Raw genomic sequence first — 18,155 nt, forward strand, 5'->3', positions numbered from 1 at the left:
TATCTGCTTAGTGGTGGATTTTTACATTAAGATTATGCAGAAAACGTTATTCTCCAATTGTACTGCAGTGAACTATACTGTTCACATTTCTTTTCATTTGCATAAAATTCTGTTTGTTAGGTTTAAATATCACCACATACTTCTGTTGGAGATGCTCCATCACTAGTGGGAAACTGAACTCACCCTTCGTTGCTTTCTGCTGGAAAAAAAAATTTACATATGTAAATATATCACTGTTATAGGTGCATATTACTGAAATCACTCTTCTCTTAGGCATTTAGGAAGCTTAGATGCCCCAAACCAACTCTAGTTCTATAGAGGAACTTATTCATTCATTTATTCATGCAGCAACTTTCCAGCAAAACTTTTCTATAAAATCCTGCACAACACAGACAAATGTATGTTTGTGGATAATTCGGTTTAATTTGGGTTTATTTATGTAGTGTTAAATCAAAACAATAGTCAACTGACAATGCTTTATACTGTAAGATAAAACCTTGAAGCATTCTGGAGAAAGACGGGCTGCAGTGCTGTATGATCATGTGGGGAATGAATGAGGTGAGTGGAGAAGTCCTCAGTGCATCATGTTGTCATGAAACTAGATAAAATCTAGTTTACGTGTGATTGTTTTGCTGAAGGAGTTTGCTGATTTGATCCTTATATCAATCATCTCCATCAGGGGTCAGTGAGAGCAATCACAACAACGACTTCCAGCCTCAAAGAGAGCGTGCAATACTGACTACAGTTGCAGACACTAATGTAGTTATTTCACCCTCATTATTGCATTTCTGCGCCATCTTGTGGACTCAATAGTCCCTACAAAATTTGCTTGACACGTGATAACCCACTGCTCTTTCTCCCCCGCTCCTCACATGCACTTTCACAGAAACACTCGAGACACACACCTCGCCAATCCCCTGTGGTATTACTTCCTGCATCACAGCGTTTTGAAAATGTTTCCTCTTACACCACATCATGTCCTGTTACACGCCTCTGTTGCTGTCACCCAGCAATAGGAATGCACGTTTATTTGTTTATATTGCATGGCCTCAGTTACGGTAATGGTGCATTTTAACATATCATTAGTGTGTGCAAATTGACTTGCAGTGCACTAAACCATGGCTCACTTTGTATCTGCAGTGTTTGAGGGGCTTTGTAATAGAGTCAGTGAGGAAATAAATGAAGACCTCAGGTTTTGCTGGAGCCTTTATTAGGTCATCATGGGAATCCTCTTCAGATAACTGAGTCCAAGTCTGGCCACAGTAAGACATTTACTCCTGTGGAAGCTCTGATTTCCCAATCAAATGTGTGAGGGTAAACACTAACCACCTGTTTCAGTTCTATATTTTGAGAAACAGGTTGCTTGTCGTCCCTGCTTCATGCCTTTGTTATCCTTTGCTCCACAAGAAATGTCTGCATAATGTATTTAACCAAATAATATTTGCATTAATCATCTTATTTAAGCTATTTTTGTTTCGTGCAGTTAAACAGCCCCGTCTTCTCTGCTCCTCCCATGCAGTTTTGCTGACTGAAGCAAAGCCTTGCCTCACGTTTCACTGGTTCGGGTGCACAGCGAGTCCTCGCTCTTGTTAGTGAAGGCTTCGATATATGTGGGTGAGATTCTGGATGAGAGCTACAACAAAAAGCCTCAGTGGGGGTCTGTGGAAAGATGTGCTCGTATGTGTTTGAAGAAACAGCCGTATTCGCTTTAATATTAACAAATAATAACCTTGAAAGGTTACTGCATCGCTCCGCATGTGTGTGAATGACATAAGAATATGTATTAAGTGGCACTTTGCAATCATTTACGGCATTAATTTTGCTAAGCTGAATCTCACACAGCAGTGATGGGAGGAGGCGCACAGAATGGAAGAGCAGGAAAGCCCTCGTCTCCATGGTAACTGACTCTGATGGAAACTGACTCTGTTATTAAACGCTGCTTTAACAAAACAATTACCAAGCAATCGAGAACGGGAACCCCACCACCACTACACGCACGCCACAGGCTCTCCAAAGTGTCAACAACGGTACATTTCCACCTTTCCACACAACAGCTCCAAAACCCACCAACATCCACCTTTCTAGTTTGGATTTGCATCATCCATACGCCACATTTAAAGTCCCTTGCAGGGCTTGAAGATGATGTCACAGACCATGCACAATGCTAAATAGGTGAAATAATAAACCCATAATTTTTTGAATCATTTTGGGAGATAGGAGGTCATCTGTTAATTTATGACTGGAGAGATGTTTGCTTTTAAATTGAGCTGCTGGATATTTGATTTCTGCTTGGGAATAAATAGATTATCTATCAATCTATCTATGAAGAGTCATTATCAAGGTGTGGGAGATTTACAGGTGAGTGCTTTCCTTGCTTTTTGCTATCCCACAAGCGAACTACTGCCTGAATCCCTGAATCCGTGAGCTTCCTGAGCTGTAGTGAGCTCATCTCGTTGATTTGCTGCAGTTTTACTGTTACTGAACACTGCTGGCCAAACACCAAACAGTAGACACACACTGTTACAAACAAAATGAACGATGAACTGAACGATACCTTGATTTACCATAAAAAATATACAGCATAATTTCTTGTGTTTTCTTCAAAAAAAAAAAAAAGCCAAACATCAAACAAATCAACCAGAATCACTATCAACTGCAAAGTTTCAAAAACACGTGCATGCTTGTCTTATGGTAATCGAACAGTAAACAGGTAGCACACTGCTCAGTCTAACAAGTGCTGTGTGGAAATGTGAGTGATGATGGTGGAGCTGGTGTGGATTGGACTCTGATTTTGATGGCATCACTGATGGAGCTGAGGTGTGACCAGTTGAAGCAGCTAAACCTCCACCTTTAGATTTTCTTACTGGACGGCACTTCGTACATCCACCTACAGCAGCAGGAGAATCGATTTTTAAGCACACACTAGCACACAAACACTACCCGTGGTAGGAAATTCTACCTTTAGTCAGGCTGTAAAACTACCCCCCCGCCTCCTCTCCACTTAAGCCCGCACGTGCGCGCATACCCGAGGAGCCAATTAGAGACGCTCAACACTGTGATTTATGTGGACGGTCTCGACGTGGCCACGTGCTCACAGAGCCAGTAGGCTATATGCCCTCTGTGTAAATGCGCCGTGTCTGTGAAAGTGAACATAAAAGCAGAGTGAAGCTGACCCCCCACCCACTTGAAACGTAAAGACATATAGGCGGAGCGATTAGTGCTACGTTTGTGCAGATTTGTGCAGGTAAAATGAGCGTTTGTGCTGCTACGGTATTAATATTAATATTATAGATATTAACCCTTAAGAGCCCAGACCTATTTCTACTTTCATGAAAATTACGGGGGTCTTATATCAAATGAATCATATATAACCAAGTCTCTAAGTGTAAAGAGGCAGTGACACCAGTGTCACTGTGGGTCCTTAAGGGTTAAAAGTTATATTTTTTGCTGATGACGTCACCACCCCCCCAGACTGCTCTAAAACAAACCAAAATTTTCTACTTTTTTAGTGCTACGTTTGTGCTGATTTGTGAAGGTAAAATTTGCGTTTATGCTGCTATGATATGAGATATTCTGTTATGGTGTTACTGCTGAAAAATGTCTTTTTCAAATGACCTTTCACTTTGTGTGTTCACTTATTCAATAAAGTTCTGTTAAAAAAAAACCCTCTTGTTGTATTTAATCAGCTAAATTTGTAATGAGTGTATTTTTTTTAAACTTTAATTTCTTTACTTCAATCACTTTTTGTTCATAAAACCACGATGCAAATGCTTGAGTATTTATTTTTTTTTTTAGAGTGGATTAAAAAAAACTTTATTGAAAACTACATTTGAACATTTTACACTCCCATGAACACTTTTTGAGAAACGAACAAGCTAGCAGTCTTTTGCATCAAATACACATTTTCTGGCAGAAAAAACTATTATTTGGCATTACTGTGTCTGAAGGATTCTTAGAACAGCGTGTTACATCTGATTTCTGAACAAGGTAAGCTTACATTTAAAATACTGAGGTTTTAGTTACTGAGTTAATACATGATATAGCTAACTGTCTGGATCAAAATGATTTTTTTTTTTAATGTTAAACATTTTCAAAAATGTCCAAGAAAAAAGTTTCTAAAGCACTTTAAAACATGTAGCACACTGGACTAAAGTGCTGTACAGTACATGTTAATGGGTTAAATACTCAGACTCAATTTAATAAACTTACAAATGCAATAGCTCCATCTTAAAAACAATAATTCCACAAAATATGAAAGTGTAGATTGGTGGAGAACTTGGGGGAGGGGTTGCTCCTGGCTGTATATATAGGTCAGAAATCACGTTTTGCTCCATCATAATCATAGTGTGTGTGTGTTTTTTTTTATTTAGATGCCTCGAAAGCCATCTGTAGACAAGGTTTCCATTTTTGCAGTTCTTTGCAATTCAAAAGAGGCCATAGTCCAAAATGGCAAAATAGCCACTCCAGCTGCATCAGTCTGGAAAGAGCTAAGTCAGCAGCTAGAAGACAAGGGGCGGTAGTTACACTCAGTAGCACAGGAACAGAGCAGGAGGGAGAGACAGAGAAAGAGCCAGGGACAACAACATCACATTAGAAAGGTATAGTAATCATCCACTACTATTTTCAGTTGCAGATGATAAAGGATTCATTCAAGTTTATTGAATCCATATGACAGAGAATATGCATCTTCTTTTTGTTTTCATATTTTAATTTATATTTAATTGTGTTGTGGTTTGTAGTGTTTTGTGTTGTTTCACTTTAAATTTGTAAAAGGAAAAAGCTGAAAATTTAAATAGTTAAAAGCTGAAATGTGAATAGTTGATTTTTGTATTATATGATTTATTTATTACATTTCATGTGGTATATTTACAGTGGCCCCTACAGACAAATCACGTACAAACCCTGAAGCACATACAAACTCCAAAACACGTACAAACACGTAAAAACTCCAAAACACGTAAAAACACGTACAAACTCCAAAACACGTAAAAACTCAGAAACACATAAAAACTCAAAACACGTACAAAAGACAACAGAAGTGCTCCAGGATGCTAGGGGAAGTGTTGAGCTTTTGTTACCTAGTGGCTACACAAGCCAGCAAGTACCAACGATTGTGTAATTTAAGTGATCTAGTATCTCTGTTTTGGAAGTTCAGTTCATGCTAGAAATGTGTTTTGGAGTTTGTACGTGTTTTGTCTCTAGGGGCCACCGCATATATTTATATATAAAAATATATAAATAAATCCACTTTTTTTTACATTAGTAATTCCTTTTGTGCATAATTTTATATTATTGTTAATAATAAATTAATTAAAGCAACAAAACAACCTGAAGAGCCGGTTCGGAGCCGAAAGAGCAGGCTCTTTTTAGTGAGCCCTCAGTGAGGCAGAAGGTGATGACAGTTCTGGAGCCTCTCTTCCTTCAGAAAGGTGCAAGAAATACTTGAAAGCCCAAATTGCTCAAGACTCCATCATCATTCCAGATGAACAGACAGAGGAAAGTGGAGAGTGGAGCGAGGACCGACGCTTCTACTTTGACAACGCTTTTGGACCATCAGTCAGCCAGGATGAGGTGTACGAGTCCTGCGTCCATCTCCTGGTGGAGCGTTTGGTCAACGGCGAAAATGCAACCATTTTTTGTTATGGGCAGACTGGATCAGGCAAGACGTACACACTGGGTGGAAGGAGCCAAGGTAATGTGAAGTTTAACCAAAAAATGTGGTTAAGCTCCAACACAGAGCTTAACCACTCTGTGACTGATAAGTTCAAGGAGTGTTTGAACTTTCTAACTTCATAACCGTAATTCTCTTTTTCCAAAACCTTCCATAGATGAAGAGGGGGGAATTATTAACTGTGCAGCCCAGGATCTGTTCATATACCTGGCGGAGAAGACGAAGGAAAGTGATGTTGTGGATGTCACAGTGAAGGTGTCCTACATTGAGGTGTACAAGGAGGAACTACGAGACCTGTTGCAGCGGCAGACCACCCACAAAGAGCTTCATATCAGGGAAGATGAGAGGGGAAACACGGGTAATCAACTTTTTCTACCTTTACTTTACTTACATTTTAGTATTCAGAGTGGAAATAAAAAAGTAGAAACCATACACCTTCAGAGATGACAAACTGCGTCCTATATTTTTGACCATCCATTTGAGTATCATCTTATTGATAGACCGTTGTGATGTTATTAACACTTATGTATTTCAGGATAAAAAGTTTGAGAGAGCGCACTGGCGAAATCACAAGTACCGCAAAAGATATTATATACTGTGTAATCATTTACAGTCAGCGGCTCTGTGGTGCACCTACTTGTAATAATATGTAAAATTGTTTTCAGCTCATTTAATGAGTGAATGAGAGATTAGGTATTTTGTGTGAATGTCTGCCTACAGGGGAAGCAACAGTCTTGTTTCATTGACTAAAAAGTCTCTTTGTGTGATTCCAGTGGTGGTGGGAGCCAAAGAGGTTGTTATCACCTCAGCAGAGGAGCTGCTCAGCATTGTAAAGATGGGAAATGCTTTGCGGCACACCAGCACCACAGGAATGAATGAGCGCTCCAGTCGCCCTCATACCATCCTCACCCTTCAGGTCGTGTTATCCTGCCACAACAGCAAGAACTCTTCCTTTAAGTCTGTCCGCTCCTCTAAGCTCTTTCTGGTTGACCTGGCAGGCTCGGAACGTGCTAGAAAAACTGGGAACACCGGGACACAACTGAAAGAGTCTGCTCATATCACCACAGGCCTGTTTGCACTGGGCAACGTTATCCGTGCACTTTCAGACCGAAGTCAAAATCGGCACAGTAACAACTCCGGCAGTGCACACGTACCATACCGTAATGCCAAGATCTCTCGACTCCTTCGTGACTCATTAGGAGGCAGCGCCCACACGCTAATGGTGGCGTGTGTAAGCCCCTCCCACCACTTTGTCGCTGAGACCCTGGGCGTCCTCAAGTTTGCATCCACTGCCCGATACGTTCAGAACCGTCCAAGTCCTTCTTTCAGGCAGCAGCTGCAGGAGAGACTCAGAGCTGTCAGTCACTCACCTCCAACTCGTATGGAGTGTTCAAAGGAGGAGGGAGACTATTTTGCTCCATTAAACCTCAGAGAAGAGCTAAAAAAATGCCAGGTAACTATAAAAGATTTTAAATTGAGGACCATCTGAAGAGTAACACCAGCCGGCAGGTGTGGCAAGGCATCCAGCACCTAACCAACTATAAGATCAATCTCGGAGCTGCGGACGGTGACCTGGAGCTGGCAGAGGAGCTGAATATCTTCTTCGCCTGCTTTGAGACCATGGTACCGGAGGTATTGGAGCCACAGCAGCAACACGCCACCCATAGCAGCACCACCCTCATCCTGGAAGAGCATGAGGTGAGGCGCATGCTGCAGGCTGTTAACCCGAGGAAGGCGGCGGGTCCTGATGGTGTGCCAGGTTGAATATTGAGGGATTGTGCAGAACAGCTGGCTGGGATCTTCACCAGGATCTTTAACAAATCCCTCGCACAGGCGACTGTCCCACTCTGCCTGAAGTCCTCCACCATAGTCCCCTTGCCTAAGAAGCCCCACATCACCGGCCTGAATGACTACAGACCGGTGGCACTCACCCCAGTGGTAATGAAATGCTTTGAGAAGCTGGTCCGCAGACACATCACAGCAGCCCTGCCCCGCAGCCTGGTTCCACACCAGTTTGCCTACAGAGCAAACCAGTCCACGGAAGACACTGTAGCCACAGCACTCCATGCTGCATTAACACACCTGGAAGAGTATGGTAGCTATGTGCGGATGCTCTTCGTGGATTACTGCTCAGCTTTTAACACCATCCTTCCACACAAACTAGTGGCCAAGCTACAAGACCTGGGGCTTCCATACAGCACCTCCATGTGGATCAATAGCTTCCTCTCGGGCCGCAGAGAGAGAGTCAGAGTTGGCCATCACACATCCTCAGCCCTGAGTCTCAGCACCGGCTCACCCCAGGGCTGTGTGCTCAGTCCACTGCTCTTCTCTCTCTACACACACGACTGCACTCCTCACCACCACAGCAACATCTTTGTGAAATTTGCAGACGACACCACAGTGGTGGGGCTCATTTCCAAGGGAGACGAGTCGTACAGAGACGAGGTGGAGCAGCTGACGTCATGGTGTAAGGCCAATAACCCCCTCCTCAACACTTCAAAAACCAAAGAACTCATAATAGACTTCAGAAGGAAAAAGGCAGAGATCCAACCACTATTCATAAATGGGGACTGTGTAGAAAGGGTGGCAAGCTTCCGCTTCCTGGGAGTCAATGTAGAGGAGAACCTTTCCTGGAGTGTGAACACCTCCAAGCTGCTGAAAAAGGCCCAACAGAGACTGTACTTCCTGAGAATTCTCAGGAGGAATAACATCACACAGAGACTGCTGGTGTCCTTCTACAGAGCCACCATTGAGAGTGTTCTAACCTACTGCAAATGCATTTGGTACACTAGCTGCACAGGGGCTCAGAGGAAAGCACTCCAAGGGATCATTAACACCACCCAAAAGATCACTGGCTGCCCTCTCCCCACACTGGAAGTTCTACACAACGTCCACTGTTCTAAAAAGGCCCAAAACATCATAAAAGACACCTCACATCCTGGCCAGTGCCTGTTTGAACTGTTGCCCTCAGGCAGACGGTACAGGGCAATCAGCGCAAGGACTAATAGACTCAAACACAGCTGTTATCCAACTGCAATAACACATCTGAATACTACAAAAAAATGTCCATCACGCCACTCTTGTGTTAATCTATCCATGTCTGAAGCATGTATGTGGGAATGTATGTCAATGTTTTACTGTTACGTAAATGGTAAATGGACTGGTTCTTATATAGCGCTTTTCTACTCATCTGAGCACTCAAAGCGCTTTACACAACTTGTGCATTCACCCATTCAGACCCATTCGCACAAGCACATCTTTCTAAGTGCTTTATAGCTAACATTCACACACATTCATACTCCGATGGATGCATCGGAGAGCAATTTTGGGGTTTGGGGTTAGTATCTTGCCTAGGGGAACTAGGGGAAGCCAGGAATCGAACCACCAACCTTCCGATCAGTAGATGACCTGCTCTACCACCTGAGCTACAGCCACCCCAGGTACTTATTAGTATTTTAAGTATTCTATCTATTTTATTTATTGAATTTTATTGTTTTATTTATATTTTGATATTGCTAGGGATGTTGCAATGATCGGGGACCATTCTTAATTTCGTTGTACCTGTGACAATGACACTAAAGTTTCTGGTTGATCTGATTGATTGAAAAGGGATGTTGCCATTAAGAGATCGCAAACACTTTGATTACAATCAATTGATAAAAAGTATAGAAAAAAAAACTCTGAGATTTTTATTTGGTTGCCTTGAAGTGTAAAAGATGGTTAGTGTCTCCAACATGTGGACATGCCTGACACATTAAACAACAACAAATGAGCTTGGTGTTTTATTTATATATTACTGTACCCTCTTAGATACCTGCTATTCAGAATAGGAGAAGTGTATTCAGACTGAAATCATTTCAAACTGCTGATGGAATTGCCGTTAAAGAACTGAAGTGTAATATGGATTTTTTTTTAAAAACCACAGACATAGCTAATGTAAACTAAGAATGCATCCCGGTTAGATTTGAGGCAGTAGAAAGAAGTAAAGCCATGGGTATATCATTGGTTATTCCTTTGTTTCCGTTACAAGTTGTCAACATTTCGTCTGGAACATCTTATCCTCTGAGAGCTTATGAGAAGATGATGTGAATAAACGCAGCATGGCTCAAATGGATCAAACTGTTTACATAGACAAAAGCCAAGTTGTACAATTTTATAGGCTTGCTATCCTATCCAGTTTCTCTTTTGTATGCTTAGGAAGCTCTCCACATAGACAAGCAACTGTTGGAGCAGAAAGATGCAGTATTGAGACGGGTAAAAGAGCAACTCGAGAAACTCCTTCAAGAGAGGAAAACTCACCTAATGTTGTTAGAGGAAGAAAAGCAGCGATTACGCATACAGGTGAGGAGGAGAACGGTGCAATAAAGAGCTGCTCTGTGATGCAGAAATCAGTATATTTTATTTACGGGAAAAAAATTAAAAGATGAATTTAATGCATGTCTGCTGTGTTATCATTTGTTCTTTAAATGTGCGCCTATTCCCACTATTGATCGAAATCAGGGTTCTTTTTTTTTTTATTTTAAATTCTTAGACTCCTGGTCAGCCTGTAATGCATGCCCTCCCTAAACACACACACACACACACACACACTAACAGAAAAAGCTAGATTTGGCATGATATGTTACACAATTAAATAAGATTTAAGAGGCTTTCTGAAATATCGACAAACGTTCTAAGCTTGTGTTAAAGTAGCTGCTTGACACATCGTGCTGCCCTCTTCAGGCCTTAGAGTGCCTCTGGATCTCCTGTACTGTCGAAGGCTCTGTGCCTGATCTTTAAAGGTTTTGTTGCCATCAACTACCACTTATTACCTATCACCTTTGGAGGCTGTTAAAATTATAATGATTCATTATTATTCCTGGAATGAGAGTTTAAAAGTGAACTGAGAGCATCTAGGATTTGAACTGCTGTCTGATTTTTATGGTGCACTATATCTTTAAGTTAAGTCCGGTTACATAACTACAGTGGCCCCTAGAGACAAAGCATGTACAAACTCCAAAACACTTACAAATTCCAAATAACACGCACAAACTCCAAAACATGTACAAAATCCAAAACACATGCAAACTCCAAAACACGTACAAAATCCAAAACACATGCAAACTCCCAAACACTTACAAAATCCAAAACACATGCAAAATTCAAAACACGTACAAACGCCAAAACACGTACAAAATCCAAAACACGTACAAAATCCAAAACACGTGCAAACTCCAAATCACAACGGAAGTGCTCCAGGACGTTAGGGGCAGTGTTGAGCTCGATTTGCAAAATAAACGGCAAGTTTGTTGCAAACACATGGGCTAGTCTAGTCTCCGTCGCGCTTCCCAGGTTGCCTAGCAACCATGATACTAACCGCTGGAAACGTGTCATACAACTTTGACAGAAATGAAGGAGAACGTATTTTGTTCATTTGTTTGTTTGTTTCTACAAGAGCTTTGTGTGATTTAATAAGTATCTGAGGCTGAGACCACAGGACAGTAAAACATGATTTTTGGGCTTCATTTCTGTACTGAACAGTCATTTGATATTAGTTAGTAAATAACAATTAGCTAATGTTGTTCATGAGACTAAAGTCATATCACTTTGGTAATGTAAATATAATATGGCCAATATTATAGTTATTATATTAATCATTATTAGCTATTACAGCAGTGAACTTGAACTCTGTGTCAAATACTGAGCCTCAGTACAGATTCAAGTTGCAGTTATTTACATGTCTTATCACCTTAAATCTTCACTCAAAGACAAGTATATAGGAATGACTGCCAAATTTATTTGCCACTGAAGCAGAAGGATGGCATCTGAATAAAACCTCTCTTGACATGCCTAGATGACATTAAAGCTTGGTTGACTCTAAACTTTTTAAATTTGAATGAAAAGAAAACAGATTTGTTGGTGTTTGGATCCAGTGGCCCCTGTGAGTCCTCTTCTTTTGATTTGGAAGGTTATTTTAAACCTGTTGTTAATGCCCTTGGTTTTAAGTTGGACCAGTCCAGTTTTTATCATTTAAGGCGACTGGTAGTGATGTGCGATACCACTGATTTCCTTTCCGATCCGATACCAAGTAATATTCAGGGTGGTATTGACGATACTGATCCGATACCGATACTTTGTACATCGTCTTAATTTAGTAATGCCAACATACTGAAGGAACAACATTTGTCTCTTACATATGATACATCTTGTTCCTTCAGTATGTTGGCATTGCTAAATTTGGCTCATTGCTTACATATATTTATAAAAAGAAAATGTACAAGCTGTGATAACTGTTTCTGATAAAATGAAGAGTAGACTGATATATTGAATATTCCTTTATTGGGTGAGAAAATCACACCATGTCATAACTTCTTTTAGTCATACAGAATAGATATCAGAGCCTTAAACAGGCTGACCTCTGCTAAATGGGTCAAACTGGGCACAAAGTATACAAACACATAACATCCTTATAGAATATGATGTAACACTATAGATCAACTTACCTCAGAATATATAAAGCATATAAACAATTACAGCAATATGATGCAACAAACACAGCAGTGCTACTGATCCAAAATACTCAAAGCTTCATAGAACTGAAACAAACAATTATTTTTAGCTCCATTCTGCTGCTGATACATACTTTATTTTTCTGAACATTAAACTTGTTGCTGCCTTTCATAGTGTGTAACTTGAAGGCCCTGAGTACTTTCTCCCACACTGAAAACACTGGAATGATAACATTATTTGAACATTACCTAATAAGACTGATTCAGGACAGACGATTAGTTATGTTAAACTTTCCTAGCAGTCCTTCACAAACAGGGAACAGTCTGTCTATTCTCTCCATCTGTCAGCTGCTGCTGGCTCTTCCTCCTCCTCTTCCTCACACACTGCTGAGTTTGTCCTGGTGGATCATCAGGGGTGCAAAGCCTCACAGATGATGTGCAGCAGTGGGTCCCTCAGTCTGTCCTCACTCTGGACACTTGCAGTTGTCACACATGGAAATCAAATGTGTGAGAAGCTGCTGGATTCAAACACAAGTGTAACTTATAAATACATGTTCATACTTTTATTCCACAATCAGAGAGAAAGAAAAAGAGAGAGAGTGCAGGACAGACAGACAGGTGACAGTCTCAGGTGTATACACTGCTACAAAACAGCACAAGAGAAGGAGGATTTAGTGTTTGTGTTATTACCAGTGCTAAACAAGAAGAGTTCCCAGATGGTACAGTGGACACATGTGTGACTCCTGTGATTAAAGCATCTTTCTTTCAGCTTAACGAGTGAACCGTCAGCTCGTTCAAACACACGTTAAAGTCAGTTTGGCTCGACACCACCGAACAGAGGCAGCAATATAACATAGCTAACATTAACAGTGCAGTGAATCCTGCTTGTGCTGTGATATTCAGGACTGCAAACCGAGCAGCATCACTGACTTTCAGCTTGTTGTGTTTGTGGATATATGACTTACTTTAATTATCCATAAAATCGTCACATTCTCTGTAAGATTAAGGTCAACTATTGAACGGCGTATATTTTGAAGTAAAGGCTTTAAAACCAAGTTAGTACAAACATCGCTAATGTCACATAACTTTCCCGACATTTGGCCAACAGTAATTTTTTAAATCTTCTTCATTATAAAAACATTTGCGCATAAATAAGTGACATAATATTCAGTACTTACTTCTGAAAGTTTACTCTTTCAGAATGGCTGCAGATTTTATGCCTTTATGGCTGCAGACCCCAAATCCGGTCATTGATACTTCCTGGCTTGTGTAGTTACTAGGTAACAAACACAGCTCAACACTGCCCCTAGCGTCCTGGGGCACTTACGTTGTGATTTGTAGTTTGCATGTGTTTTGGATTTTGCACGTGTTTTGGATTTTGCACGTGTTTTGGAGTTTGTACGTGTTTTGGATTTTGCACCTGTTTTGGAGTTTGCAGTGTTTTGTCTCTAGGGGCCACCGTACATAACTGGCTTATTATTAAGTATGATTTTTTTTTTTTTTTTTAAGTCTATGTGCACTCAAAAACTGTTATAACCGGCAGCAGGGGCATCAGATCTGTGCATAGTAGCAACTAGGTGTGGGCTTTGCGTGTCCACCTCAGTGACCGGTGTGGCCACAGCTGCCACACATCCGCACAACATAGAGGCTCGTAACAGCAAGACAGTCCCCACATGCGCGTGCACTGCGCTTCCACGAATAGAAGCGCGCATCTTGGTGTGCGGCAGCTGTTACGGTCTCCGGCAGAGGTATTCCCCAGTTCCATCACGATCAGCAGCCTGCCAGTGTTCGTGGTTCCAGAGTTGACAGTAAAAAAAAAAAAGAAACGCTTGTATTAGGTTGTTTTTTTAATGCCATATGATGCATAGAAATGTGAAAAAACGCGTAACGCACCTAAATAAATACAAAGATACACGAAATGACTAAACCTCGGGGCGCATTCAGACTCATCGGGTTTGTGAATAAAACCTCCTTCTCGACATGAATTTCTCGTCCTCACCCAACCTCGACTCTGCCATGGCTGTCACCCACCGCCCAAATTGATTTGGCCACCCCCCTTCCCCCTCGCTTTCCTCCCTTCCCTCCCTTCCCACCAGTCACATGGAGGTTAGCGGTGACCCATCGTTCCCTCGGTTTTGTGGTAGTCGCTCGCTCTCCGGTGCTCTTGAAAGACGCACGGGGGGAACAAACAAACAAAAAGCGCAAAACTGGCAGTAACTGTCTTTTTTTTTTAAAGTTCTTTTATTGTATCTGTTGCTAAGGAGAATCAACCCGGAATCCGCTGAAGCCGCCGGGAAACGATACTTGGTTAAAGGGGTTATTTTTAGTCCCCCACGGCGGCGATGAGTGGCTGGAAGCCGGCTGCGAGACCGAGCGCTGCTGCGCTGTGGTAAGTGAAGCCCCAGCTCGGTGCTCAGGAAGAATGAAGTCGAGACGAGATAAACTGAAGATCCCCTCTCTGACTCTGGAGTAAGTTCTGCTTTTTTTTCAAACAAACAAACAAAATGTTTTCGTGCTGTGTGCAGATGTGAAACCAGCTGTCCTGTGTGGCTGCTGAATTTGAAGTTGCAGTAGGTGAGAAATAGGAGCGTTCACGCGCTCGTGTACAACGCGCTCGTGTTGTCAACAGAGTTTTAGATGCGCCGTGGCTTTAGTTCAAACCTTCAGCTATCTGCTGCGCAGTGAAGTTAAACAGCCACCTGAGCACGAAAGATGTAAAAATAATCTCTCTCTGGGTGATGGCATTCTCATTGTCTTGGTAACGGCTACGGCTTATTCTCATATTTTGAAGACGATGCGCTTTGGAGACTTCAGGAGTCAACAGGTGTCTCACCAGCAGCCTTTATGTCTTTAGAAACATCATCAGTGCTCTCAGGAAGACCCAGGCTTAAAATTGGCAGATCCCCCACCCTGCGCGTTAATCTTTAAACTGAGCTGAAGTGGAGAAATCAAGCTGTCCAACCTTGAACTGGATCCGTGTTTGCTCAATTTACGACTGGTTAAATGTGTAAAGCCAAACTAGTGAAAACAGCACTAAGCTTGTGATGGCGTTGACATATTTTGTCCTTGAAATGAGTTCATCCAGGTTCCCAATCCTTTAATCTGACCAAATGTTTAATTTCATATGACTTTCTGTTTTTTTCCTTCTCTATTGTCTCTTTTTTTAAAGCTCAGTCCACAAGTCCTGCATGAATCACATCGTGGCCTTTCCACAGGACCAACACACACTGACAGTGTTTTATTTAGCAGGACAGACGCTGGCTTTTCTTACAATTGCTAACCTGTAATTTTTGTCTCTATCAAAGCCCATGACTGCAGTCTTATGTCCACCCACCCTTCCTTCTGAGTGAATATAGCCTCTTTTTTGCATTGAGAAAAGGGAGGGGGTTAGGGAGCGGGAGGGGTGGGGGTTCCTGCTGCTGCTGCCCACTGGGATGCTGATCCATAAGGCGTAGGAGCTCCCTTCTCGCATCCTCATCATCCTCTGATCCATGCATCCATCTGCCTCCTCTGTGGACCATCTCGGCTGAGCATGCGTTGGTTTCATTTAATTTTAGGCACTCCTTAGCTTCTGAGATACAGAGGAGGTTTCACGCTTTGCAAGCAGGGAGGGTCTCAGGGTCTTAATGATGGCACCCGATGAATCAAACCACTACTGGAAGTGCAAATGTGAAAAGTAACACTTTCCTGGCATTCAGATAGACTTTGTTATGGTGAATTGTGCTCTTCGAGTATTTAGCCAGATTTGTAGTCGTAGTGACACTTTGGATCTTATGAGGTAAAATAGGAATAACGTGGAATAATAAGAAGCCATTAGGTCTGAGCACAGTTGTATTTGGATTGTAGTTTTTAAGGACAGCCAATGGATGTTATCTGATGATTTGTAGCTACCACCGGTCTGAATATCAGAGCCTCCCTGAACATTTAGGAAAATCTGAAATGAGTCAGTCTGAGATTTTCCGCACTGTTTTCCACTCTGGACAAGATTGGAGATAAAATTGAAATGCAGCATGGAATTGACAGATTATTCACTCAAGCACCACTCGGGGCTTTTCTTTAAAGGGTCTTAAGGAGAAGACATGTCAAAATGAAATGCAGTGGAACGACTCGCATGTGTTGCTTAATTATGAGGAGGCACTACAGAATGATCAGTCTTTGTGCGAGGAGTTGTTTTTCATACCGTCCGCCCTGCATTACTATGACAACATGTTCATTAGTGCTGTGGTAGCCAGGGCCATGTTTAGCACTGAGAAGCTTCTGCAGAACTGAGACAATAGCAGCTTTGTGGAACCCCGAAGGCAGAGCTTAAATCTGAGAGAGAATTACTTCACGCACTATGTCAGCGTTAGACAGATGCAGATTTTGGAGCGAGCTCGGCCTGCTTATCTCGACCGTGCATTAAGATGTGAAGTAGTAGCTGAGATTCATTAGAGACAGTGCTGTGCAGGTTTGGGTGTGCAAGAACTACAAGTGCATTGTTGTTTTTGATTTCAGGAAGTCAAACCTCGATTTATCTGATCTTAGGCATCTCCTAACACTGTTAACGATTGCGCTACATGTTCAATAAATGTGTGTTGGATGCTGAAATTTCCTGTCTGATGTGTTGACAAGCAGCTGCTGACTTCCTGTTGTGTAAGAGCTCACACGAGATCAGTAGCCGGGTAATCAGATGCATCCAGGGATGCATCCAGAGAGCCTGTAAATAAACAGCGTTATCAGATGGGCATCGGCTCTGGCAGCCCCAGTGGTGATGTCATCGGCCTCTAACCTTGCGCCAAAGCTCCAGCACTGACTGATGATGACAGACACCTGACGGGCCAAGTTGCTGAGCCAGCTCACTAATGCACGTGACCATGTCTTGCTCTTACAGTTTGTCACCCACATGCCAGAGCCCCACCCTCCTGAGCCCATGCAGCCCATGCAGCCCCTGCAGCCCCTTACAAACCCTTCATCCCTGGAGGTAAGAGAGCCAGGTCACACGCAAACTCTTCCTAAGGACTAAACCTATCCATTTTTAAAATTAAATTAAAAAACAAAGAAACAAAAAAAAACCCCTGACAATTTGCTGAACAGGTAATGTTAACGTTACTGTTAACATGGGCCAGCAAGTGTAATTAAATTTCATTTATTTCAGAATAATACAGCTCTTATTATTTGGTTGCTTTTGATCCTTTTATGCACTATTATTTCAGAATAGTGCATAAAAATGCACCAAATCATTCCTGAATGGATCCATATGACATATAAAAATCATAATTTGCTCATTTATATACATGACAATAACACAATCTGGGTGTGTTTTTTTCTGTTGCTTTTCCTATTTGAGAAAAAAAACGAGATCAGAAAAAGTCAGAAATATCAGTTGAGTCGTGTGCTCTTTGTTGTCTTGTTGTTGTTTTTTGGCATGTGAAGGTGCTTCTGTTTCACCAGTGAAGACGTGTCGTTTATTAGTTGTCTCTAAGTCTTAGTGGGTTGCTTGGCAACGGTGCTGGGTGCTGTGGAGGAAGGCAACACTGCAAACAGAGGCGGCTGCATCCAGCATGTTTCTGGATGTGTGAGCACCGCTAGGCTGTCACACCACACACTGAGCAGTAATGAATCTCATTTGCTCTCTTGAAAAATGAGCACAGTTTTTCTAGGGATGCAAAAAAACATGCATTCATTTGCACATGGACATAGTCTGATTTCACAGCATATTTGCTGGCTTCGTGTTTTTAACACCGTTTTGCATTTGTTTCACCACCCAGGCACATGCTCATTCTCTTGCATCAGATTCTGTATTTGTATGCAAATTTCTTATTTCCCAACATCAACACTTGGATCAGATACTGTGATTGTGCTGCAGTTTGGCTTGAAGGAAAAAAATGTGAGAAGACAACATGCCTTTTGCCTGGCGTAGGATTCATTTTCAGTATTACCCATTCTAATCTTTTGGAGCATAGCCAAATCCTAAACCTAAACTACAGACAAGAACAAATTATGTTAAGCTGCCACAC

At 41.8% G+C, this 18,155-nt stretch overlaps 1 protein-coding gene across 3 annotated transcripts in view; it reads left to right on the forward strand.

The window, feature by feature from the left end:
• The first annotated feature begins 14,276 nt into the window (after positions 1-14,276).
• mast3b (microtubule associated serine/threonine kinase 3b) overlaps positions 14,277-18,155 on the forward strand; it is a 35,908-nt gene continuing 32,029 nt past the window's right edge. For 2 of the 3 annotated variants that reach the window (XM_006792018.3, XM_006792019.3), the window contains exons 1-2: positions 14,277-14,628; positions 17,030-17,119. In XM_006792018.3, the coding sequence (XP_006792081.2) occupies positions 14,582-14,628; positions 17,030-17,119 (137 nt within the window). In that variant the 5' untranslated portion in view covers positions 14,277-14,581. The remainder of the gene's footprint in view (positions 14,629-17,029; positions 17,120-18,155) is intronic. The other variant, XM_035908243.2, reaches the window with a different exon arrangement.

This window comes from Neolamprologus brichardi, chromosome 15 (assembly GCF_056152115.1).
Source record: "Neolamprologus brichardi isolate AB-2024 chromosome 15, ASM5615211v1, whole genome shotgun sequence".
In the NCBI taxonomy this organism is placed as follows: domain Eukaryota; kingdom Metazoa; phylum Chordata; class Actinopteri; order Cichliformes; family Cichlidae; genus Neolamprologus; species Neolamprologus brichardi.